Source organism: Artemia sp. Qi Xiang Cuo, chromosome 7, assembly GCF_049724085.1.
Source record: "Artemia sp. Qi Xiang Cuo chromosome 7, ASM4972408v1, whole genome shotgun sequence".
In the NCBI taxonomy this organism is placed as follows: Eukaryota; Metazoa; Arthropoda; class Branchiopoda; order Anostraca; family Artemiidae; genus Artemia; species Artemia sp. Qi Xiang Cuo.
Window position 1 is genome coordinate 38,096,648 of NC_142800.1, and position 27,093 is coordinate 38,123,740.

Sequence of the window (27,093 nt, forward strand, 5' to 3'; positions counted from 1 at the left end):
ATGTTATTTTTTATAGGCTTGATGAATGGGAGCAGCCCCTTGCCACCGTGGGTAGCTAGAATGAGAATTTTGAAATTGTTGTATGGTAAATTAATGGTTGGAGAATCGTTTGAATGGGGAAACTGTTAAAAAAGTTAATCCTTTTAAGAAAATGGTATATAAAATGTACTAGAGCAAAAAATGAATTATATATGTGATGAATTAGAAAAGTGAAAAGCTATGGAATGTCGAGTAAGAGGTAAGATAGATAGGTAGTAAAGTAATGGAAATAATAATGAATAAGAAAAAAAGAAAGGTAAAGAAGAAAAAAAATGTGCAATTTTCAATTGCAGAGCAAAATGTCTCATTTTACTAGAAAAGGGTAGAAATAATTTTACCCTTTTTACAAAGGAAAGTCTTACTGCTCTGGCCCTGGAATCTTACAAATATATCCAGACAATAGGCAACAATAATAACTATTTGAAAGAAATTTAATAGAACTGTTTTCTTTTTTGGACAAATAAAGGATTAGGTCTTTGACCTTTGTAAGAGCAATAAATGATTGCATTGTTTAAAAGCTATTATCGATAATGTTTCATTTTAAAGTAAAATAATTGAATAGAATCATTGATAAATTTACTTAAAATTTTGAAAATCATAAAAATTATTGATTTTTATAATAGGAAAAAATTACAAAATAAATTACTAGGACTAAAGCCCTGTAGCAGCGGGCCCCAGGCTCATCTATTACAAGTAAAATAAGTAACTAACGAAAAGCTCAAAACGTCAAACTAAACGAATTTTGATCTTTTGCCAAAGATGGGTATCATAAAAGTATAAAATATTACAACTACTTCTTCCATTAAACGATTGCTACATCAAGACATCTGAAGCAAACACATCACCTTTCTCCAAATCTCTTCAAAATGTCACTTTTTATTCCCCCTCATACAGTTACTATTTCCTTTCAATTCTATCTTATAAGCGACGGCACCAATTCTTGAAATTGAAGGTGGGATGGCTAAGATTATTTTTCTACAACTTAAATTTTTTTTTAAAGAATAGGAAGATAAGTCTGAGAACCAAAATTAGAATATTGAAAGCTACAGTGATGACAACGGTCAAACATGAATCTGGAAAATTGACACTATGAGAAACAAAGAAATATATGCTAGATGTATTCCAGAGATATTAACCAGAATTATTTTAGGTACCCAACTGATCAAGCGTATTTCAAACAGTAGGCTGTACAAGAAGTGTGATTCAATCCCGCTTATAGGGCTATAATAAAAGAAAGAATGAGATGGCTAGACCACATTCTGTGGATGAAGGATGACAGACGCTAAAGATTGTCCTTTTCAGCCAACAGTCTAGGGCTAAACTGAAACCAGGTCGTCTGCAGTTAGGGGTGGGAGGATTTCGTAAAGATATTTTTATGGGAAACAAAAACTTTCTTGGAGGGTATAAAGAGGGGACTTTGAATAGAATGGGATGAAAGAGGAGGGGTTGTAGTTGCGTCGGACTAAGGTGGCTTGGTGCTGCGATGAACTGTTTGTAATAGTAGTAGTAGTTGTTGGGACAGGAATTATTTTCAATGAATTTTCAAAAAAAAAATCATTTTAAAGGAAGAGGGGTAAAAACAGGTCATGTATTATTGGCCAAATGTGACGTTTATAATTCGGGGTTTGAAAGTAGAAACAATCGTTACCTCCACACTCCTTAATTTGTAGAAGGACAGAATCTTTTCCTGATCCGAGAGGTGTTGACATCAACATGTTATAAACGCCTTCAAGGACGACCTGAATTACTTCATTATTCTTCACATTTAATAATCGACAGAAAGGCATAACTACACCTGCATCTATTAAAGCTTTCACGTTTAAAGTTTCTTGTTCAAGGTTGTTTTTAGTCAAAGCAGTTACAACCAATGCTGCCTCTTTTTGAGTTTGAAATACACCCTAAAAGAAAATTAAATAAAAGAAATAATTTTTAAAACATTACGTTCCACATTTACAGACTTTTAAGTTACGCCCATTTGGTCTTGGTCTGGGACAGTAACTTTGCAAGTAACTAAAAAAGGATTCAAATAGTGCAAAACAAAGGGGTGACAGTACTCGCGGGGTTGTACCGATGTTCAGAAACAGTTGCATATTACAAAAGCTTGGGGCTCTAAATGTTGGACAAAAACGTGACTATCAGCTATCAGTGTTTAAATAAGTTGTCTTCTGAGAACTTCTGGAATTTATCTTCTCATAATTCCGATAGTCATGATTATACAACAAGAAACGCTGACCATATGGTTCATTAAACCCGACACTCAACGATGTCCAGTTGCCTTATTATGTGCAACGCTGTTTCAGTGTCAAATGATCCCCTAGATAGTACTGGAGAGTAGAGAAGGGGACAATACTTCCACAACATAAATAGGGAGTATACTTGAAGTTTTTAATCCTTTAAGACGCTGGTATTGAATACCCGCACCTGTTTGTTACGTAATACTATAGAAAGTGTTTTTTCTTTGATTGTTACGTAATACTGGATTTTTTTTTCTTCAAGATTACTTTGATTGCTTAACTGTTTAGCAATACTCCGGCCGGCATAGCAATCAGTTCTGAGCCTCTAGCAACCAGCAGGTGTTATTGATTTTCGTCAAGACACCGGTATTGATATGTACACCTGTTTGTTACGTAATTGTTTACTTAGGCAAATACTTTCTTCAAGATTTATTCTGTTGTTACATAATTGTTTACTTTTGCAACTCTTTAAAAACCTAAGGGTGTTGGAAAAACCCTCAGGGCCAGTCAGTCAAGTGGGGAACCTCCGGGTGTAACTTAGGATGACTTAATCTTGCGTGACTTGTTTTGTTAGAGCTCAGGGCCTGCTACTCAAGTGGGGAGCACCCAATTGTAACTGAGGATGACATTGTGCAAACGTCGGTGTTACGCAATACTTAAGGTTATTTTTTCTCTTCAAAGTGTTTTTTCTTCGAGATTTTTTTCTTCAATTTTTTTTAATTGAGGTATTTTTTTTTCAAGATTTTTTACTTCAAGGCATTTTTTCTTCGAGAATAGTTTTTCTTCAAGATTTTTTCTTTTTTTCTTCAAGCTTTTTATTCGGGAATGTTTTTTAAAAATATTTTTGTTCAAGGTGTTTTTCCCCCTCAAGGACTTCCCCAACCAACTTAAGAGAATTTTTTTTTTTAGGAACCTTTATAGTCCCCCGTCAAAGTTTTTTGTCCGCTCTAGGAGCCGAACGTAAGATCAGAGATTTCCCCAACGAATGGTGCCTTAGACACCCGAACCAACAAACCATTCCTTATATTATGTTCATGGAAATAGATCCTATGTGATAGACTGTTTCCCACTCGGAGAATTCTTTACACAGTTTCCGGATTGATAACCACCATATTGCTTTCTCCGTAACCTATGAGAAACATGTTTCTTATCTCCAGAAATATATCCCATGGAAAGGAGAAATTGATTACTGGAAATAGGTTTAGGGGATATTATTGTTATATATTTGACAAACACTCAACAACAGCGAAGACGCCTGGAAGTATTTTAAATCACAGACCAGCGAAGCAGCACAGCTGGTGCTTGGCAAGCGAAGTTTCCCGAAGAAATCGTGGCTAACTGACGAAACACTGCAGGTCATAGAGCAAAGGCGGAGGGCAAGACTTCTTGGGGACATGGCCACCTATCGAAGGCTCAATGGAGTGCGGAACAGACTTATTCACCGAGACCGAACTCAGTTTGTTGCAAGGAAAGACGATGAAATCGAACTAGCAGCAAAAAAGAAAGACATGGGTAGCCTGTTCAAGCACCTCCGCGATCTCACAGAAAATAAAACACCAGCATTGGGACCCGTCCTATCCAGGTATGGAACACTTCTCTCTGATGAGGGTTCTTGTCTCGAGCGGTGGAAGGACCACTTCTACTCACTCCTGAACAACATTAGCCCGTCTATGCCTTCTACTGATAGTCCCAGCCAACCTGGCAGTCCAAGATCCGAAACAGATGCTCCTCCAGACGAGCCTTTCAGCCCCTCAGAAATTGGAAATGCAGTAAAAAGGCTCAAGAACAATAAATCTGTCGGTATCTGTGGCCTGAGTTCGGAGCTGCTAAAATATGCAGGTCCTGTTATGCTCCTGTTTCTCCAAACCCTGTTCTCTACAATCTGAAAAACCGAAATAATTCCCCGAAGATTGGGGGAAGGGTGTCATTATCCTTGTATGGAAGAGGAAAGGCTCTAGAAGCGACTGCTTGAACTACCGTGGAATAACCCCACTGTCTGTCCCGGGAAAACTTTTCTCAATGGTCCTGCTAGATCGATGTCGAAATATCATTCGTAAAATCTGGCGACCGGAGCAAGCTGGTTTCATGTCGGACCGTTCAACCATCGAGCAGATTTTTACGATCCGACAAATCATAGAAAAAGCCATGGAGTTCCGACAAAAAGCTTTTTTTACCTTCGTCGACTTCCGTGCTGCGTTCGACTCAGTGGACCGAGAAGTTCTTTGGCGGATCCTAGAATCGACAGGCCTCCCTAAGAAATACTGCAGACTCTTCAAAGCTCTACACCCTGGGACGGAGAGCTGTGTTCAAGTGAACGGTCGGCGCAGCCCGTTCTTCCAAATCCCGACAGAAGTGTGCCAAGGATGTGCAGTGGCCCCAGAGCTCTTCAATGTCATCATAGACTACGTTATGACAAGGAATACTTCACGTCTCAGCTTTGGACTCAAGTTTGGAGATCGTGTCATTACAGATGCTGATTTTGCCGATGACTTGGCCGTTCTGGCGGACTCCATGGAGCAGTTGCTGGAAGCGCTTCGAATCCTAAGAGAAGAGGCTGCAAAAGTAGGACTGCAGATAAACTGGACTAAAACGAAAATTATGGCCATAGACCCATCCTCTCCTGCTGCCAATCCTTCAGTTAGCCTGGATAGCACCACTAGCATCGAAGTTGTCCAAAGGTTCACCTACCTGGGCTCCATAATTTATTCAGATGGCTCGCTTCTTTCTGAACTACAAGCGAGAATATCCAAAGCGTCTTCTTCCATGGGCAGACTGAACCGTCACCTCTGGCGAAAACCAAAGATCAGTCGCAAAACGAAGCTGTGGATTTTCAACGCCCTCGTCGGGTCTGTGATGCTCTACGGAGCTGAGACCTGGCAAGCTTCAGCCGCAACCCTCAAGGCAATTGATGTCTTTCAGTCGAAGAGCCTGAGGAGGATCGAAGGTCTACAATGGTTCGACTTTGTCAGCAATGAGAAGCTGCTGCAGCTCACCAAGCAGTCTCGGTTTTCGACCCAAGCAGCCGAGCGAACACTACGATGGTTCGGATACCTACTTCGAATGCCTCCACACATACCTGCGAAAACGATCCATGACTTCGACCCTGTCAAAGCCGGTTGGAAGCGACCTCGCGGCCAACCGAACAAACGATGGTCTGACAGCCTGTCCGAGTTCCTGGCGATGGCAAATATCAGGTTGAGCGATGTGCAAATGCTTGCCATGGACCGAAGTGGATGGAGGAGGCAGACGTCACTCTCTACGCCGAGCAGCGCCCGGCAGGAGACATAAGTCAAAGTAAGTCATCAAAAGTTACTAGACCAATATTAATTAGTGCATAGGAACTGTGACGTCGTTTAGATCAGACTTGGTTTGGTGTGGGAACCAATTAGGCAAATTAGTAGGGTATCTGCATTTTAGAGGGGCTATTAACCTTACGCTATATGATTTTTACTAAGAAAATATTTATACATTATGAGGAAACTTTTGACTTTATTCACACGTAAGATTAAGAAAACTGCAAGATTATTAGGATATTAGTGTAGAAATGTTTGCCAGTTTTTTTTTCAAAAGTTAATTCCTTTTTTTAACTATATTAATTTAATCGATTATTAAACGGCTTGAAGCATTTGCTTGTTCTTCCAATATCAGTTCGCTGCGGTTTTTCAGGGTTAAAGATTCCCATTTTTTTTCTTTCTTCCCTGTAATATAGACAAGTCATTCTGTGGTTCCGTATTTGTCCTGAACAAGTAATTTCTGAATTTGACCTCGATTTAGTAGCTTCTTCAAAGCTCTGTAATCTTTGTGCTTATTGACGTTTTGCTTTCTGCATTAGCGACTTAGCGACTTCAGCAGCCAAACTCGGCACTGGTGGGTGAGTTTTTGGATATTTCACTTTTCTCCATAGCTTGTCTTTCAAACTCATTTTCTTTTAGTTTTGATACCCGTCTGTTTCTGTAGAAGAGCTGTCTGTTTCACCAATTGTCAGTTGTTTCCTTGTTTTAGGCGTTTGTTCATCAAACCATTTCTGTGTCTTGCTCTTCTTCCAATTTATTTGCTTCTTTTGGTTTATCTTCTTGTGCATTATCATCTTCGTGATAATTGGTGAGTTTCTCTTTTCAACATTTTGGACAAGTGAATATCTTTGTTAATTTTATGGCTTTCTTGAAAAGCTAAATTGTCTTGGGAGCTTTTCTTCGTCAGTTTCATCACCACTGTCAGATGGGCAGTTGACCTTATTTATTTTTTTCTTTTCGTGGGTGGAGATTTCAGCCAAGAATGGGCCAAATATTCTTTCCTATCCTCCCAACTATTTTGGTCATTAAAAAGGTCAAAAATTGACATGGTTTCCTTTTGTATATGGCTGCAACAGTGTCTATTTCTTCTTCATCTGAGGAAAGCGGTTCAGATCTCCATAGTTTCGAGAATAATCCTTTCTTCATTCGGTTATGATCACAGTTTATAGAATTATCCAGTAAGTTTATCGCAGATCATTTCTGGTCTGCATTCTCGGTGCGAACAAAAAGCTCCTTCCACTTATTCATGGATTATCGGGTTAGTCTGTATGCGTCAATCAATGAGAAATGGTTCGAAATTGTATCATTCATAATTGTGAAAGCAGAAAAAAACTTGGTGAGCCAGCCAAGTGGTTTGCAAGTGTCCCATCTCACAGGTATGACTTAATTTATATACAAATTATGACTTAATCTATTATTTACAAACTGTGGATTGAACTGATTGGCCTATGCAGGATTTTATAAAAAAGGAGGCGGGGGGCTGATGAAATTTGTGAAAATGAGGAATTTTCTTTTGTCTAATAACTAGTGGAATAGGTGTGATGGTTTCAGGGGCGGATCCTGGATTTTTTTGGGGGCGGGGGAGGGCGCAAAATAGGTTGATCCGACAAACTTACATCAGGAGCAAGTTTAATTAATGCAAACTTGCGTTGATTAGGTAAATTACACTACATTAGACTACTTTAGGGGGGCACCCCTCAGCCCCCCCCTGGATCCGCCACTGGATGGTTTATCTTTTTTTTTCACGTCGTGATGTTTATTTTCTACGATATTTATTTTCTAGATGAGACTACTTTCGTTTTCAATCAATGTTTTCGTATGAAATAGGCAGACCTTTCCTGAACTTTAAACAATAAACACCTCTGTTTGAAAATCTTTGCACTTTGTTAATTTAGATAGCGATAAGGGTTCCTGATTGAGACCAATTTTAGGACTTGGGTTCTAATTATTGGTTGCTGTGGTAAAAGTTGCCACAATAGCCCTATCCAAGAAAATACCAAAAGTCTGTTAAGATGTGTTTTTTGTAAAATTCTTAGTGAGTTTTCAGAAAATTGAAGGACATCACACATTTTAGTGACAGATTCAAAATTTTACGGGGCGTTACGCTAGAAAAGGTCCTATTATAGAATATTCTTCCAGTTTGTATATATACAAAGTTTGTATATATACAGTTTATATATATATATATATATATATATATATATATATATATATATATATATATATATATATATATATATATATATATATATATATATATATATATATATATATATATATATATATATATATATATATATATATATATATATATATATATATATATATATATATATATATATATATATATATATATATATATATATATATATATATATATATATATATATATATATATATATATCGGCGCGTACAAACAGCTCCTCTCATTTGATCTGCCGTTAGCGGTCCAATTACCCTGGAACACGTATTTTGGCAGAAACTTTCTCAAAATACCTTTAAAACCAACTGGAGACTTCGAAACCTACTTGTAATTCCTATAAACATCTGAACTAATTTTATATATATATATATATATATATATATATATATATATATAATATATATATATATATATATATATATATATATATATCGGCGCGTACAAACAGCTCCTCTCACTTGATCTGCCATCAGCGGCCCAATTACCCTCGAACACGTATTTTCGCAGAAACTTTCTCAAAATGCCTTTGAAACCAACTTGAGACTTGGAAACCTATTTTTAATTCCTAAAAACATCTAATAATAACATTGCACTACTAATTACCGATGTATGTATTGGAATGAATTATTTTAAATCTAGTTTCTTCAAAATTACTGTTCCAACGTTAATGCCAAGCTTTATACTCAAGAGAATTCTGACTGGTCTATTCATGTATAGACTTAATGCCGATTATGGTGTAACTTTTGTAAGCGTATTTGCACCTTGGTCTGGGTTTTAATAATGGGTGAGATAGGGAATGATCATACTGCTAATTCTATAAACTGTGGTTATGATGCACTATTTCTTCAGTCTATTTTTCGGTGTGCTTTAAAAAATATGTCCGATTATTAGGTAGTTACTGATTATTCTAAATTGTCCTGTCTCCGTTAACTTCTTTGTTCCCTTCAGATTTTTTTTTTTTGTACATAGATAAGGAGTCCGACTGCGTATTGTGTCCTATTCCTACTTTTTTTTGTCGTATTTTCTTTTTGAGTTGCCTTTGCACTTTCCAAGTTTTGCTTAATTTGATCCATAGCTCTTTCAAGCGCATAATCATTTCCTGTTTATAGTGCTCAAGGTTGTAGTATGTTCTATCATTTTCTATCGACTCCAAACAAATTCTTGGACCTCTAAAGTGTTGTAAGAAAAATGGGGTTTCGTCTAAAAGACGTAAAAATTTTGAATTAAAATCAAGTATTTTGTAGGCATCAAAGCATGGCTAATTGTAGAAAAAGGCAAGATAGATAGTCCGAATGATTGAGAGGAAAATCTAGGATAAGACCTTTTTAGGATGGTATAAAAATGAAGATATTCAAATACTGAATTAAAATCAAGTATTTTGCAGGCATCAAGACATGGCTAATTGTAGAAAAAGCTAGGAGAGATAGTCCCAGTTAGAGGCAAATCTGGCATAAGCCCTTTTTAGGATTTATCCTAAAATCTGCGTCTGTCTTTGTGTGTTCATGTCTCTGACTCTGTGTGTTTGTGTGTGTGATTTTTTTTTCTCTCTCTCTCTCTCTCTGTGCCCGTGTTTCTAACTGTGTACTTGTTTGTTTTTGTCTCTGTGTCTGTCTTTGTGTGTTCTTCTCTGACTCTCTCTCTTTGAGAAGGTAATTTCTGTATATTTTAGAAGGTTTAAATTTTACAGAGGAAAATAAATAAACTACTGGTCACAAGGAATAAGGAAAATGCTTATTCAAGAAAATATTTTATATTCTACGCCCCAGGGACGTATGCAGGGGGGGGGCCGCCGGCTCCCCCCCAAAAAAATCTCACGGTTTTTTTTATTTCCCCATAATTTTCTGATTTTTCTCACAGAATAATGGGTTTGAAGGATTTGGCTCCCCCCCGAAGCAAATTGCCCCCCCCTGAAATAAATTCCTGCATACGTGCCTGCTATGCCCATCTTAAAAATAATTTTTTTTTCGCAAAATCCCTGGAAATAAGGTCAAGGAAGCGAGAAGTGATACGGTGGCGTGAATTGTCTTCGAGTATGACGATTTAATAATGAAATGGGAAGTTCAACTGTTCAAACAAAAACAATGATGAATTTCAGTTTATAGGGTTATTTTTGTAGGAAAATGGTTTAAAATGCTTTAGGAATGACAGTGTGTGCCACAGGGTGCAACAGGGCAGCCGTAGAGTGCCACGATGGCGTGAACTACCTTGGACTATCACATTATAGTAATGAAATGGAAAGTTCCGCTGTTCAAATAAAAATAATGGTCAATTTTAGTTGATAGGGTTATTTTTGTAGGAAAATGGTTGAAAATGCTTTAGAAATAATAGTGTGTACCAGAGGGTGCCACGGGTCTGCCATAGAGTGACACGGTGTCGTGAACTGTCTTGGACTATTACATTCTAACAACGAAATGGTAAGTTCCCGCAGTTTAAATAAAAACAATGATCAATTTTAGTTTATAAGGTTATTTTTGTAATAGAATGACTGAAAACACTTTAGGAATGATAGTTTGTCCCAGAGGGTGCCACGGGCCCCCTCTGGGACTCTGGGGCCCCCTCTTTTAAATTCCGTTTTTAAAAGTTTCGATTACTATTGAGCCGTATCGCTTGTTTTTTATTTTTTTTTTTTATTAAATATGTGTTATTACGTATATGAAGGGGTTCTCCCCTTAGTCAATACCACGCTCTTTACGTTAAAAGTTAAAAAAAATTTTAATTCACAAACCCCTGAATCAAAAAGGCCGTTTAATTAGAATAGATAGCTCTTTTGAAAGCACTAAAAAAAACAGTAGCGCAAAGAGCGAGGTATTGACTTGGGGGAGAGCCCCCTCATATACGTAATAATTTCTGTTTGTTTTAAGTTCTAATTTTGCTTCTTACTTTCAGTTGGAAAAACTTGTTTTGTTTTAATTTAATTTCTGATCGTTTTTTAAATAATGCTTGGAAATCTGGCGCACCCTTCATAGAAATGTCCCTTACCCCAAAGAAACATCCTCCACGTAAAGATTCTCCCGAGTAACCCCCTCCTCCAGCCCCCCCCCCCACCAGAAAGAAATCCTTCCTGAAAATGTCTGTATACTTCCCAATAACCAATACATTTTGTAAGTAATGGGCAAAGTTCATATCTTGCAGCCCTTCCCCTGGGAACTGTGGGGGATTAAATCATACTAAAAACTTATTTATTAGATTTTCGACTATGCTGAACAAAATGGCTATCTCAAAATTTTAATTGGGTGACTCTGAGAAAAAATGAGCGTGGGAGGGGGCCTAGTTGCCCTCCAGTTTTTGGAGGGCACGCATCATGATCTTTCTTCGAGCAAAAAATGCAAATTTCCAACTTTTTACAGATAGAAGCGTGAAACTTCTTTAATAGGGTTCTCTGATAAGCTGAATGTGATGGTGTAATTTTCGTTAAAGTTAATTAAAAATGCAAAATTCCACATTTTTGCAGATAGGAGTTTGAAGCTTATTTAATAATGTTCGTTGATAAAGATGAATCTGATGGTGTGAATTTCGTTAAAGTTAATTAAAAGAATTTGCAACTAAAACAAAATTTTATTGTTAAAAAAAAATTGAGTTGTGAGAAAGTCAAACTTTAGCGTAAAGACGGAGGCGTTGAGGAGGGGACAGCCCCTTTCATATACGGAATAATTTCTGTTCGTTTTAAGTTTTAACGTCGTTCCTTACTTTCAGTTAAGAAAAATTTGTTTTTTTTTATTTCATTTGTGAACGTTTTTTAATTAATGCAGGTTTTGATTTTGGCTCACCGTGCATGAATAATTAAAACGAAATTTGCATATTAATTTTACTTTTATTTGGTTAAATGGCTTTCTCGAAACTTGGTGAATTTTATTTACGAACGTTTTTATTAGTAACAAATATACGTAACTTACGAATTAACTTACGTAACGAACTTCTATATTCATATATTTTTAATACGTATATTAGGGGGTTTGGCCCCTAGTCAATACCTTGCTCTTTAAGCTAAAGTTCGAATTTTGTTCCAATTCTTTAAAAATGAATCACAAAGGCCGTTAATTAGAATAAATAGCTCTTATGAAAGTACTAAAAAATCTTTGGCTTAAAGAGCGAGGCATTGACTAGAAGGTGAACCCAATCATATAGCTAATATTTTTTTGTTCGTTTTAAGTTTTGACGTTGCTCCCTACTTTCAGTTGAAAAACTTGTTTTTTTATATTTAATTTCTGATTTTTTTAAAAATAATGATGGGAAATCCGGCGCCCCCTTCATAGCAATGTACCTTCCTCCATGAAAACTTCCTTCATAAAAAGATCCTCCCATATGACCCCCGACCCACCCCCACCCCCCACTACCAGAAAAAATTCCCCCTGAAACCTTCTGTATACTTCCCATTAACCAATACTATATGTTAACATTGGGTAAAGTTCATAACTTTCAGCCCTCCCCCTGGGGGCTTCGAGGGATTAAGTCATCCTAAAAGACACCAGTTATAATATTTTTGACCATGCTGAACAAAATGGCTATCTCAAAATTTTGATAGGGTGACTTTGGGAAAAAATGAGCGTGGGGAGTGGCCTAGTTGCCTTCCACTTTTTTGGTCACTTAAAAAGGGCATTAGAACTTATAATTTCCGTTCCATTGAGTCCTCCCACAATATTCTAGGACAAATGAGTCGATACGATCACCCCTGAGAAAAAAACCAAAAAATAACCAAAAAACACAAAAAAAAAACCGTGATCTTTCTTCTGGCAAAAAAAAAATTCTACATTTTTGTAGATAGGAGCTTGAAACCTCTACATTAAGGTTCTCTGGTACGCGGAATATGATGGTGGGATTTTCATTTAGGTTCTATAACTTTAAGGCGATCTTTTCCCCTTTTTTCGAAAATCAGCCAAATTTTTTCAGGCACGTAACTTTGGATTAAACTTGATGAAACTTATATATTTGAAATCAAAATTAAAATCTGATTCTTTTGATGCATCTATTGGTATCAAAATTCCGTTTTTTAGAGTTTCGGTTACCATTGAGCCGGGTCGCTCCTTACTTACAGTTCGTTACCACGAACTGTTTGATATGTCGTGTAATTTGACTGCAATTTATTTTCAATTTATTTTTGTTAATTCTATGATATCTAGATTATTCTATAAATATGTCATTTGTTTTTTAGTACGAAGCCACGAAGAAGAATAAAAAATCACCGTCAATCAAAAGTAGATGTATGGCACACCTAAGTGTAATATCTTTTATGGTGAAAAATAGTGCCACAATATACATTCGAGGACCCGAACAATTGTACAGGATAGATTCTATGTTTACACAAGAGATACCGCTTAACAAAGGTAAATGATATTGCAATACTGATATACGTAAATAACTTAAAAGTAATTAGATTTGATATAAATGATAAATTCAAAGGATAGCCAAAAAGACTTCCTCCCCTCTATTTTGACTATGGCTTTTTGGTATTTTCGTTGAAAATGTCTTTTTTGTATTTCAATAGAAGAAAATTGAAAAAACGTCAATAATTGGCTTAAGTACTACTTAAAATATCATTCGATTCAAGTATCATCCCAGAGACTCAAAAAGCATCAACATGTGACATGTACCAGCTTTTATTTATAGAGTCTTCGCGTCTTTTAGTGTAACCAAACCTCCAAGATGTTCAACAACAAAAAGGACCTCCTCCTCCTAAGATATATCCCAAGTTTGAAAATTGTTTTTTCGTGCTTTAGATTTCCAAGAAACTAATGTGACCTAGATACTAGCTTAATCTGCCACATTATAGCCTTACACTTAGTTTAATGTCGTTTCTAGTTATAGAGTTATTTTTGATAGTAGCCTACAACGAAGCGCATGAAGAATGACGTCATTTTTGTTATATAACACGGCTGTCCAAGCAAAAGCAGTTAGTTAGCATGTTAAAAACTTTCAGGAAAACACTTGTAATTTTTTTGCTTTCATTTTTTAGTAGCCAACCACGATTAGATGTCAGTGTAGCTCAAACAGACCAGAATTTCAAAGTTCCAGCTCAAATTACCGTTTTTGCTAGAACTGCTTCAATTTATGGCCTGACGGTCATTACTGAAGACCTAAAGTTCGATGATTATGGATCTCTAATAGTGTTAGCAAAAACGACATGGGCATACGAATTTCCAGTGAAAATTTCGCCAATGGTCAAATTATTTTTATTGCTGGGACCAAACAACGAAGTAATATTTGTGATTGTGTTAAAAAATATATTTTTTCAAGGGAACAACTAGTAGCAGAGATTATCTTAATATTACTGTACATTTTTCGTTGCCAAAAGGATTGTGCTTATTTTGGTCAGATTTCTGTGTCCTTGGTTGTGTCAGGTGAGAAAGGTTAAAATAACATTACAAAATTAAAGCGTTGATAACAAGTACTTTTAAATAAAATTGTATGTATACCTTATCCAAGTGTAGGACAAGAAAGTGGAAGAGCTGAGCATCTATTACAGTTTGCACTTGATTCAGAGAACCGGTCATCACATTGCTCAAGATCCATAAGGCCTTCTGTAAAATACAATGATTAAATTAACTAAATTAGAAAATAAGTCAAAATTTATATGAAGAATTAAAAATAGCTAAATAGAAAACATGGGCCTAAACTTTTCCTGGTCCTGCAGTTATGATTCCAGATTTCTCACAATAGGACAATTTTATTTCAAAATATATTAATTCAATATAAATATATTTTTTAATATTTCCCTTTTTAGACACTATTCAGTATAATGTTTTAATCGCAGACCCTACGGTGTTAATGCACAACTAACGGCTTTTTCACATATTTATCATAATCCCTAAAGTAGGCGGCAACATGGCAAGGTTTTAGTTTTCCTCTTTTTTAGTTTAGCTTAGACGAGTCCTTAGCATTCGCATGAACTCAAAAACATCTTGGAAGGGGCAAACTTATTTTCCGATAAGCAGCCTAAAGTTGGGTGAACTAGCGAAGAGCCGATACAGGGTAAAACTGAGTAGTAGGCAATTTGTATTGTGAGGGAAATAAGGTATATAACATGAAAACTACCGTGGCCTTTATGTTCGAAACTGTTGGAGAGGGCGAAAAATAATCTGGAGACAAAATTAGGTCTCAGAGTGGCAAAACAAGGTTTGGATGGGACAGTGATAAAACAAAGCGAGCTGGGTTTCTTAATATAAAAAAATAGTTGGAAAGAACAATTAAACGAAAAAGCTCACTGAGTTACATCGTTCCTCCTGTAGCAATTCCCTTTCACATTTTTGGTGGGACTCAACAATGTGAAGATCAGGACTAAGATCTAGACTATACGGCAGGTGGGGTAGGTTTAGCAGTACCTGCCTTACAATAGCCATACAAAACTAGACACATTCAACAGAGGCATTTCAAAAGATGTTATGTGACTGCATCTTAAAAGAAGTTCAACCAATAGGTTCAATTATATATAAATTATTTATTTATTTTAATTAACTTGATGTACTTTCATTATTCAATTTAGTTATAATCAAATGCACAATACTTTCAGTTTAACTAACCTAATATCATTCGATTGGATGATTGACAATCACAATTGAAGAGCCAAGGACACTAAAATGAAATCTGATTGATTACTAGACTTACAAAACCACATAAATCTTTAAAATTTAAAAATCCGGAATTTATATTTAATCAAGAAGACCTCCATAGGCTGTTACACTGTTTTTTTTTTTAGTATTAACATTGTCCAAATACCACCCCCCCCCCAAGAAAAACGTGAGAGATAAATCAGCAAAAAATTAGCTTAAAACGCATGATACCAAACCCCTTAAGAAGGTGTGGCTATCCTTCGAAGGTGCAGTTCTTTTCAAGAGCCAACATACCTTTATTCTTAATATCTCTAAAGACAGTATTGTCAAATCTACCAAGACTAAACTAGAATACATTTAGTAAGTAACGGGAGTCATACTGAAAATAATTGTCAATTTTAAGGCATTTAAGTGATAAATGTGCATAGAATAAATTACCATATACTTCAGGCAGACCTATTTGAAAAATTTCACCCTCAAAGTTTCACCCCCATAACTTATCTGATTGTACAATTTATAGCTTTTTATTAGATTACCGTTAGTTTACCAATGTGGTCTAATACCAATATTCGGGTTATTGAGGCTTAACATGGCTATTCAATTTTCACAAATGTCCTGGCCAACGCCATCTTTCTTACTTTCATAGTTTTTGTTAAGTAGTCTTAAGAATTCAATGGTGACAAGAATTTGGCAAATCTGACGGAAATACTTCCTAGCAATTTGAACTTATTCTACACTATTTAATACAAATATACAGTGCACGCAATATTTTTTTTTTAAATTGTCCGTCACAAAAGACGTTATTTTTTTAGAAAAAGACCTTTATAGCAATTGTACGACACTAGAAGCTCGAGATTTGATCAGATTTACAACAACGAAAAGAAAGTTCTTGCAATATTTCTCTTTTCAGATATATAATGCACCAAAACATTGGGTCAGGGAGAGGAGAATGTATTTATTTTGCCGCCCTTAGAACTTTAAAAAGGTCTTGAAATTCGGTGAATTAAATTTCGGATAAAGGCTGGACGTCCAGGTCCTTCATCGGTATTAAGCTAATTCTTAAAATTTTTGTCCCGTTCTAGCTCAAAATTCGGAACAAAAATTAGACTATTTCTAACTAACCCACAAATCGATGTTCCAAAGTTGCAAACCAAGAAGCTATCGAGCATCTAATCTCTGGATTATAATAAATTTAACTTCCAACCATCTCCTGTGTGCTGTTTCGACGAACAAAAGATGTCAAAAGATTCCCCCACCCCCCTCAATCAACAACGACGTTAGCAGTGCTTATCATTTAACAGTTCTTATTACCCAGAATATGCACTCGATCAGTCATGTCAATTCATGAAAATATAAGGGTTGCGAGGGGGTGGGGTATAATATATTTTTCAAAGTCTAGCGGAGGGCTATTTCGTGTTTTCTTCAATTTTTCAGTTACAACACAGAAAAAGGCTTTTATGTACGACCATACGAGAAATAATTTTTAAAATCTTAAATTGGGGTTATAAAATCCCCTATTGACACCCCTGCACTTAGTACCACCCCAAGTTTGAGTTTAATATGAGCTGACCAATGGCAAAAGTATTCTTTTATATTTAAAAGAATAAAAAAAAATCGTCACAGTGTTCAGAAGCTCAAGGTGTTTGCCAACACGTTGGCAAACACTCCTCTTCCACCCAATCTTATTAACGGCTTCTGATTCGACCATCTCCAAATAATCCAGCGAAGGTTTTGTGATGTTTCGGCCGTTAAAATTTTGATCAGACGTCTATTCAAGTGAAAATATAAAGCCTGTATTGAGCCCTACAGAAGGTAGCCGGATTAACTTGCTTACATTTTATACTCAATTAACTTGGTTAAATTTTATTTTAATAGAGTTTTGAAAATTTGAAATTACCTGAATTATTTCTTCCTTTGGATGTAGTAACAATGTTGGAAAATGCATAAGAACATTTGCATCTAAAACTGCTTGCCTTTGTACATCTGTACCGGCCGTGACAATACCCAAGACATATAAGGCTTTCTGTAAATAAAATGATTAAATTAATTAAATTAGAAAATACGTCAGAATTTATGCGAAGAACTAAAAAATACCTCAATGGAAACCATGGGTTCTATATTCTAAATAGTTCTAGAATTTGCGTTTTTGTTTTCTCATATTTCTCATAATGCTTTAATCCCAGACCCTACGGCGTCTTTTTACATACCCTACTAGCGTCTTTTTCTCATATTTCTCATAAATCCCTATAGTAGGTGGCAACATGACTATCTTTTATCTTGCCTCTTTTTTAGTTTAGCTTGTATTACTCAAGACCTAAGCATTTGCATGAATTGAAAAAAAATCATGGAACGGGTAAACATATTTTTCGATAAGCAGCCTAAACTGGGGTGAACTAGCGAAGAACCAATACAGGGTAAAATTGAGTAGCAGACAATTTGTATTGTAAGGGTAATAAGCTTTATGATTTGGAAAGCATCTCAGCCTTTATGTTTGAAACTGTTAGAGAGGGCAAACATTAATTTGTGGCCAAAATTAGGTCTCAAGGTGGCAAAACAATGTTTGGATGAGGCAGTCCTAAAACAAAGCGAGCTGGGTTTCCTAATATACAAAAATAGTTAGAAACAATAGATAGACAAAAAGCCTGGCTGAAATGCACTGTTCCTCCCGCAGCAATGCCCTTTCAAGTTTTTGGTGGGACTTGACAATGTGCAGATCAGCGCTAAGATTTTGATTCTAAAGCAGGCAGGGTAGGTTTAAAAGTACCTGCCTCACAATAACGATACAAAACTGGGCACATTTGGCTGGAGTATTTTAAAAGATGTTATGTGACATTTTTTTGGAAATGTTATACTTATATCCCCGCACCTTAAAAGAAGTTCTACCAATAGGTTCAATTCCAATTCAAGCTTAAACTTGCTATATTTTAATTGTTGAACTTAATTACAATTAAATACACAATTAGTTCAGTTTAACTAATTTAATATCAGTAGTATGGTATCAACAAGTACGGTCTGAAAACAACCTATATTTTTTTAATTTTTGAAGATAGATTTTCATACTTTTGACAGACAAAGAGGTTCGATATCGACTTTGCAAAACTCGTGTTTTTAGATTTGTTTTAAAAATATGTATACAAGGGTTTATTTTGGGATCGTCCGAAAATGTCTCAAAACCATCGCAGGATTCTTTGGAGGGGGTCGAATTGGAAGCTGTGATTAAGAATGTATTGAAGAGGAGCTTCTATCCGAAATTAAATTCACTAAATTAATTCAAGACATTTTTAAAGAACTTAGAACGCCATAGCAAAAAATAGTCCCTCCTCCCCTAGACCCATTTTCGGTGTATTATATATTTTAAAACAGATATATTGCAATATTTTTCTTTCGGTCGTTTCAAAATTTGATCAAATCTTGCGCTTATAGTCTCCTAAATGCAGAAGAAGTCCCATATGTGGCTTTAAGATTGAACTGTGAAAAACAAAAATAGAAATTCTAAAAAAGCAGAGTTTCACAAATATCCCAAAAGGGATCTTCCAACCACACCTATATCACTATTATTTTTTGTGTCGATCCTTTCTAGATAAATGTAAGCTAAAAAAAGATTTCCAAATAGTTTTCTTTTTATTGTTTCAAAATCATGAAGTTTACCGACTGTACGATATTTCTGTCAGTGTTGCCAAGCAGAACGGTGAAATTAAGTAAACAACTTATATTAGGTAGATTTGACAATACTGTCTTTAAAAATGTAATCATTAATAATATTTTGGCTGTTGAAACGAACTACACCATCAAAGGAAAGCCACAGCTTCTCAAGATGTTCGGTATCAGGCGTTTTAAGCTAATTTTTTGCTGATTTATCTCCCACGTTTTGTTTTTTTCGTATGTGGACACTGTTAATACCAAAAACAGCGTAACAGCCTTTGAAGTTCTTCTTAATTAAATCTAAATTCCGGATTCTTAAATTTTAAAGATGTATAGATTTTCGTAAGTTTCAAGTAATCAATCAGATTTCATTTTTAGCGTCCTTAGTTCTTCAATTGGGATTGCCAATCATCCAATCACACAATATTAGCGGTATGGTATCAACAGGTACGGTCACAGCCCTACCCCGATGTACCATTGGAGTTGCTAACATTTTTTTTGGCATCATTCCAAGAATATGCAAACCGGTTTCCAAGAATTTTGCAAATTTCTAGAATGATGCGTTATTTGGAATAGCGTAATCATTCATGTTCTAGGTGAAACAATATAATGAATACAAGCAGGGCCCTGTCCCGATGTACTATTGCAGTTGATAACACCTTTTTTTTTACATTAATTAAAAAAACTTTCCGAAAAACAAGTTTTCCAAAGAAAAGTAAAGGCCGATTTAAACTTAAGCTCAGAAGATACAAATACCTGTTAAAATTCAAACTCAAAACGACCAGAAATTAAATAAACAGTCATAGGAAAAAACATACAACAAGTAATAATATAAATGAATAAATAGATCTTAAAGCGAGTAATGCTTAGATTGAATATGAAAATCAAGCTTAAAGCGAAAAAAAAATATTTTGGTTTTAAAGTATAAATGAAACTTAAAAAGAACAGAAATTAAATAAACAATCAATGCGAACAAAAATACAATGTATATTAATGTAAATGAATAAATAAATATTAAAACAAATGAAACTAAAATTGAATATGAAAATCAAGCTAGAATTGAATAAAAATAACAGCAAACAAAAGTTTTGGATTTTGCCTCAATGCAGAAACCTAAAACCTACTGAGTCATTGGCGCCTTACTAGAAGATGTACGAGTCCTGAACATCATTGAAAAACATAAAAAAAACAAAATCTAATATTATATATATAATTATATTAATTGTTGAAAGATCCATCAGTTCAAGATTTTTTTTTTTCACTTTAATCTTTATTTTCATTTTCAATGATGTAAGAACTGGAAAAGAATAAATTTTCAATATACGAGTAATTCGTTTTCAGTGAAGTGCCAATGACGCAGAAGGCTTTAGGTTTTTACAGTTAAAGAAGGGGCAGTATCCAAATTTTGTTTGTAGTGAAACTATATTTGTCTTGACCAATCTTGGAAAGAACTAATAAATTAAACTGAATGCTTTATGTATAATCATATTAATTGCTGAAAACTCATCAGTTCAAATTTTACTGTAATTTTAACATTTATCTTCAATATTAAGTACAAAAAAAACATTTGTAATATAATTCGTTTTCAGTAAAGCGCCAATGACGCAGTAGGTTTTAGGCTTCTGCAGTGAGGCGATACCCAAACTCTTGTTTGTAGTTATTTTTATTCGATTAAAACTTGATTTGCATATTCAATTTAAGTTTCACTCGTTTTAAGATTGTTTTGTTCATTTACATTAATATATATTGTATGTTTGTTCGCATTGATTGTTTATTTAATTTCTGCTCGTTTAAAGTTTCATTTAACAATTCATTTTCATTGTTCGTTTTAAGTTTCATTTAGAAGTTTTTAAAAATTCGTTATTTTAAAACCAACTTAAAAAAAAACTTCATCAAAGCATCAAAACTGGTATCAAAGTAACAATATCAAAGTAAACAAATTTTAACCCCTTTCAACTGAGCCCTCTTTGGATTTTATGACCCCTCCTATATGAAGTGCGTCTGGGAAAAAAATTAATGGAGTTCGGGGGAAGGCTAGCTGCCCTCCAATCACTTTTTACTCATAAAAATGGAATTACAACATTCAATTTCCAATCAAATGTGCCCTCTATGAAGTTTATACAAGCATCACTTCCATAACAACCATATATGCCCCCAGGGCATAACTTAAAACGCCTACCCTCGGGCCCTGGGGGCCTGTGTCGACACCAGAGTTTTTGATATCTGAGCTTTTAACTATTTTTAACAAAATGTTTATCTAAAAATTTGTATCTGATGCATTTAGGGTCTGGAGGGCGGGGGGGGGGGGGCTAGTTGTCCTCCAATCCCTTTTGACTCTAAAAAAGTGAACGAGAACTTTCAATTTTCAATCAAATGAACCCTCTCCGAAGTTTATATGAGCATCCCTTCCATAGAAACCATATATGCCCCCAGAGCATTACTTACAACGCCTGCCTCCAGGCCCTGGGGGGTTGCGTCAACACAGGAGTTTTTCTCATCTGACCTTTGAATTATTTTTAATGAAATGGTTATTTTAAAAATTTTTATTAGATAGGCTTGGGGAAAAAGGATGTGTGGGGGGGGGGGCTTGTTGCCCTCGGATATCTTTTGACTCGTAAAAATTGAACTAGAACTTTCAATTTCCAATCAAATGAGCCCTCTCTGAAGTTTATACGAGCATCCATTTCATAAGAAATATACACGCCCCCAGGATAACAGTTATAACGCCTACCCCCTGGGCCCTGGGGGGTTGTGTTGACACTGGAAATTTTGTTTTCTAATTTTTGAACAATTTAAAAAAAAACTGGGTATCTCAAAATTTGTGGCGGATAGGTTTGGGGAAAAAGAGCGGGGGGGAGGCTAGTTGTCCTTAAATCTCTTGACTCTTAAAAAGTGAACTAGAACTTTCAATTTCCAATCAAATGGGCCCTCTATGAAGTTTATGCGAGCATCCGTTTCATAAGAACCATACATACCCTTAGGGCATAACTTATAACGCCTTCTCCCTAGCCCTGGGGGGTTGTATGGACACCGGAGTTTTACTTATCTTTTTAAATTTTTTTTTTTTTTTTTTTTTTTTTACAAAATGTCTATCTCAAAATTTTCATCACATGGGTTTGGAAATAGAGGGCGTGGGGGGGGGGGGGGCTAGTTGCCCTCATATCTCTTTTGACTTTTAAAAATTGAACTCGAACTTTCAATTTCCAATCAAATGAGTCCTCTCTGAAGTTTATACGAGTATCCCTTTCATAAAAACCATATATGTCCCAGGGCAATACTTCGCAATCGACACAAGAAACAATAGTGACATATGTGTGGTATTCCTTTTAGGATCCTTGTGAAACTTCGCTTTTTTAATATTTCTATTTTTGTGTTTCACAGCTCAATCTTAAAGCCACATACAGGGGTTTTTTCTGCAGTAAGGAGACTAAAAGCAAAAGATTTGATAAGATTTTGAAACGACCGAAAGAAAAATCTTGCAATGTCTCAGATTTAAAATATACAATATACCGAAAATGGGTCCAGGGGGGAGACTATTTTTTTCTATGGCGTATTATTTGCTATTTGCTATGGTTAAGTACTTTAAAAACATCCTGAAATTTAGTGAATTTAACTCGAATAGAAGCTCCTCTTCAATACAATCTTAATTACAGCTTCTAATTCGACCCCCTCCAAAGAGTCCTGCGAAGGTTTTGAGACACTTTCAGACGATCCAAAAATAAACCCTTGTAAATATATGTTTAAGACAAATCTAGAAACACGTGTTTTGCAAACTCGTTATCAAACCTCTTCGGCTATCAAAAGTATAGCAATCTATCTTCAAAAATAAAAAAAGTTAGTTTTTTTTCAGACTTGACCCTCCATGTGGTCGTTCTTAACGTCTGGATGTTTCAGGCAGAAAATTATTATTTTAGTTTACTGAAATTGCTATCAATATGTACAGAAGCTTATTTTCTACTATAAATATAACTCGTCTGTTGGAAGTTAGCATCAAACTCAACCCAAAGAGAGTCCTAATTGCATCAGAAGCTTCTTTATAGTTCTCATTGTTCATACTAGCCCTCATTATTTCGCGTAATGGGTAATAGAATAAAAATTTTCAGTGACGCTAAAGTTTTATGAAAATTTGTGCAAGTTTAACTTCTAACTTGAATTGGCCCCAAATTGTGTACCACTAGGAGTCTACATTAAACTTGCAAGAGCCACTAAAGCCTAACAATGGGTAACTTGTGTAATCTACAAACCTCGCCCCAGGGGCTCTGGGAGCCATTTCATTTCAAAAGGCGTATTTATTGAAACTTTTGAGTATTATGAACAAAATGGCTATCTCAGAATATTCGATCAGATATATTCAAGGGTGGGAAATACAAAGCTCGTATTGAGCCCATACGGAATGTAGCCGAAAAGCAATTATATATTACCCAGGTTACATTTTATTCAAATAAAGTTGCAATACTTATATTATAATTACCTCTATAAATTCTTCTTTTGAGTGTTGTAATAACTCTTGGAAATACAATAGAGCGTTTACATCTATAACTGCTTGAATTTGTTCACGTGTACCATTTGCCACAATGTACAAGACTACCCTTAGTGCTAAACCCTGCACCTGAAATAATTATAAAAAAGAAGATTTTACGAAAAAAATAGAACGGCAAACAAAATAAAGAGACAATAGACAACTATTCAGAATACAATTTAAATCAATCTTTAACAACTCTTCTGAAAAATATCTGGCATCATCCTAAACATCCTTAACCTAGAACCCTAAGTTCTCTAGCATAAAAGGTTGCTTGATGTTAGTAATGATTTTAATGTGGCTTTGAACAATGATATTCAGTTAGGGGCTTTCAATAACTCTAAGATTGGATCAGGGTCTTTTAATTAAGAAATTTTCAAGCAGATTCTCCAAGTTATCAGCTCGGTGTCACATAATATATACCTCTAAGTGGTAAAATTCAAATAATCCCTCACTAAATTGAATAATCATGGTTTATGAATCTCTTGAGCCTTCTCTAAAAGGGATTAGTCGAAAGACTCTCTAAAGTTATTAGTATGACGTCATTTGTGGTTGTAAGCTACCATATATGACATCATTCATGGGTTATATCATATTTCAAATGAAGATTAAGTTTTGTCAAAAATTACATTTTTTTTTTTAATTTTATGTTTTGTTACTTACAAAAAGCAAGTAGATATAGCAATTTCTTATCAAAAGAGCCCTTAGAAATCTATCTACGACATTTCAGCACCCCACTAGTGGCACAAAAAAAGGAGCTGAAGAATAAAGAATACACAATAGTGTTTTCCATGCGAAAATGTGGTTTTCTTTGTTACACAAGATAGGGGTCTGTAATTCCTCTATCCCAATTATGAACCAACAAAATAAGGATAGCAACAATGAAGATAGTACCCAGTTAGTCATTAAGTTAAAATCTACCCTCTTTTTATTTTTCGCTTTGTTTCATCATTTCTAAATTCTTTTTGTAGGAGGTTTCTTTCTCTGTCAGTGCCACGCACCATTATTGTTCTCTTCGTTAGGTAGGCTACCTTACGGCCCCTAACACGCTCAACCTCTCAAGTAGTGGTCACCAGCCACTGTGTACCTGAACGTACTAAAGATTTCTTTATCTTTTTCCTTTAGTACAATAACCACTATTTGGTAGTTTGGCCGTCACTAAAACAGCACTGTTCATATTATCAATTTATATGACAAACTACCACTACCAACTTGGTCATTAGCAAAGTCCCAAGACAATTTTGAGCAGCAGTAATTGTGTATATGTATGTAATATGTATTTCAAAATAAAAACACACAACACTGCCGAAGTTTTCCGCTTTTCAGCAAATTTTTAACTACAAAAGTAGCATTACTTTAAACCAGGATACCCTAGGCCACCATTGATGCAGATAAGCAGAGATCATTGGCCATCCCTTTGAGAATTTTATGTAGTGTATGGATGAATTACAAGCGCACCTGGAAATTACCGTATTTTCCAGTAGTTACCTACGTACCAGAAGTTACCTACTAAAAGTCTACAATTAGGCACATAATCGAGTAATTAATAAAGCCACGAATCTTAATGAAAAAATAACACATATATTTATATAGTAATATTTAATATAAGAAATAATTACCTCAACTTTTCTATGTGCTAATAAAGGAACTAATTTCTGTAAAATTCCGGTTTCAATGACTATATCCATATCTGTTACATAGCTAAGAGCCAAGTTACAAAGATTCAATGCTGAATCTACAGCAACCTAAAAAAAAAGGAGAGGACAATATAGATAAGAATAATTTAAACAAACAAATATTAAATGCATTCAGTTAATAGTTAAGATGTATTGGGACAACCCTTAAATGATGCATAGAGGTGTCTGCGCAAAGAGTCCTTATGGGAGGGGGAGAGAAGGGCAAATTGAAAAGTAAAACTAAAAAACAGCTTAGCTAAAAATAAATAAAATAATCGGCACATTATGCAGATTAATTTGAAAAAACTTTTTCGAAATATATTCTTCAAAGAAAAGTAAAATGAGTAGAAATAAAGTCAAATAATCTTCGGAGCGTAAAACTATCACAAATCACCATCAATAAACAAATTAAACTCAAAACGAACAAAAATTACAATAAGACACCAAGTCAAATTCAAAGCGAGCAAAAATTAACTTGAGGGGGATGACCACCCCCATACTTTCTCAAGACCAGACCATAATTTACACTTTACTGAAAACAAATTACCAACATTACTCAAAACTCATGTTAACACTAATACTCGTGTTAACACGGGGGTTGTCAAAACTACTTATGTTAGCTCGTTTTGAGTTTGACTCGGTTATTTATTGTTATTAATTAAAAAAAACTTTCCGAAAAATAATTTTTTCAAAGAAAAGTAAATGCATTTTTAAACTTAAGCTAAGGATATAAAAATACCTTTAAAATTTCAAGCTCAAAACGACCAGAAATTACTATTAAAGAATAAATGAAACCCAAAACGAACAGAAATTAAATGAAAAATCATCGCAAAAAATATACAACAAGTAATAATATAAATGAATAAGTAGATCTTAAAGCGAGTAATGCTTAGATTGAATATGAAAATCAAGCTTAAAACGGCAACAAATATTTTGCTATTAAAGTATAAATGAAACTTAAAACGAACAGAAATTAAATCAACAATCAATGCGAGTATAGTCCTTCTATTGAATTCTGAGAGCCCCCCGTACCAAACAGGTTTTTCTGGTAGGTAAACAGGTCATTACACCTTTGCCAAGAGATTAAACCAGTATTGTCTATAACTTAATTTACGTTGGTTAAACTTCCGATGGTTAAGAAAGCGTAACAGGTAATTAAAGTATGAGAAATGGGATGCTATAATTAGGATGATTTTAAGTTGAAACATTGTGACGTAAAAATAACTCAGTTATTTGCTTGCGTGTATAGGAATTCCCGTGTTATTTGCTTGCTTGTATTTTGTGTTAAAATAAGTAGTTTTTATATCTTTTAAAAGAGCTTTAAGGGGTTTGAGAGACTCAGTTGCCTAGTTCAGTGTGATTTTTCTTTACTTGATGTTAAATAAATAAGAAATTTTTGTTTTAAATAAGTAGTTTTTATATCTTTTAAAAGAGCTTTAAGAGGTTTGAGAGACTCAGTTGCCTAATTCCGTGTGATTTTTCTTTACTTGATGGTCATTAAAAACGAAATTTTTGTGTTAAATAAGTAGTTTTTGTATATTTTAAAAGAGATTTAAGTGGATTGAGAGACTCAGTTGCATAATTCAGTGTGATTTTACATTAATTGGTGGTCATTTAAAACGAAATTTTTGTGTTAAATAAGTAGTTTTTGTATCTTTTAAAAGAGCTTTACGGGGTTTGAGAGACTCAGTTGCCTAATTCCGTGTGATTTTTCTTTACTTGATGGTCATTAAAAACGAAATTTTTGTGTTAAATAAGTAGTTTTTGTATCTTTTAAAAGAGCTTTACAGGGTTTGAGAGACTCAGTTGCCTAATTCCGTGTGATTTTTCTTTACTTGATGGTCATTAAAAACGAAATTTTTGTGTTAAATAAGTAGTTTTTGTATATTTTAAAAGAGCTTTACGGGGATTGAGAGACTCAGTTGCCTGAATCCATGTGATTT

The 27,093-nt window shown here is 34.9% G+C and overlaps 1 protein-coding gene across 1 annotated transcript in view; it reads right to left on the reverse strand.

Annotated features, from left to right (window-relative positions):
* The window catches only part of LOC148950246 (uncharacterized), a 251,772-nt gene that overhangs the window by 54,227 nt on the left and 170,452 nt on the right, over positions 1-27,093 (reverse strand). The window contains exons 13-17 of the mRNA XM_089091811.1: positions 25,094-25,219; positions 23,427-23,564; positions 17,211-17,336; positions 14,180-14,284; positions 1,688-1,937 (exon numbers count right to left, since the gene is read on the reverse strand). Coding sequence (XP_088947937.1) covers positions 1,688-1,937; positions 14,180-14,284; positions 17,211-17,336; positions 23,427-23,564; positions 25,094-25,219 — 745 coding nt within the window. The remainder of the gene's footprint in view (positions 1-1,687; positions 1,938-14,179; positions 14,285-17,210; positions 17,337-23,426; positions 23,565-25,093; positions 25,220-27,093) is intronic.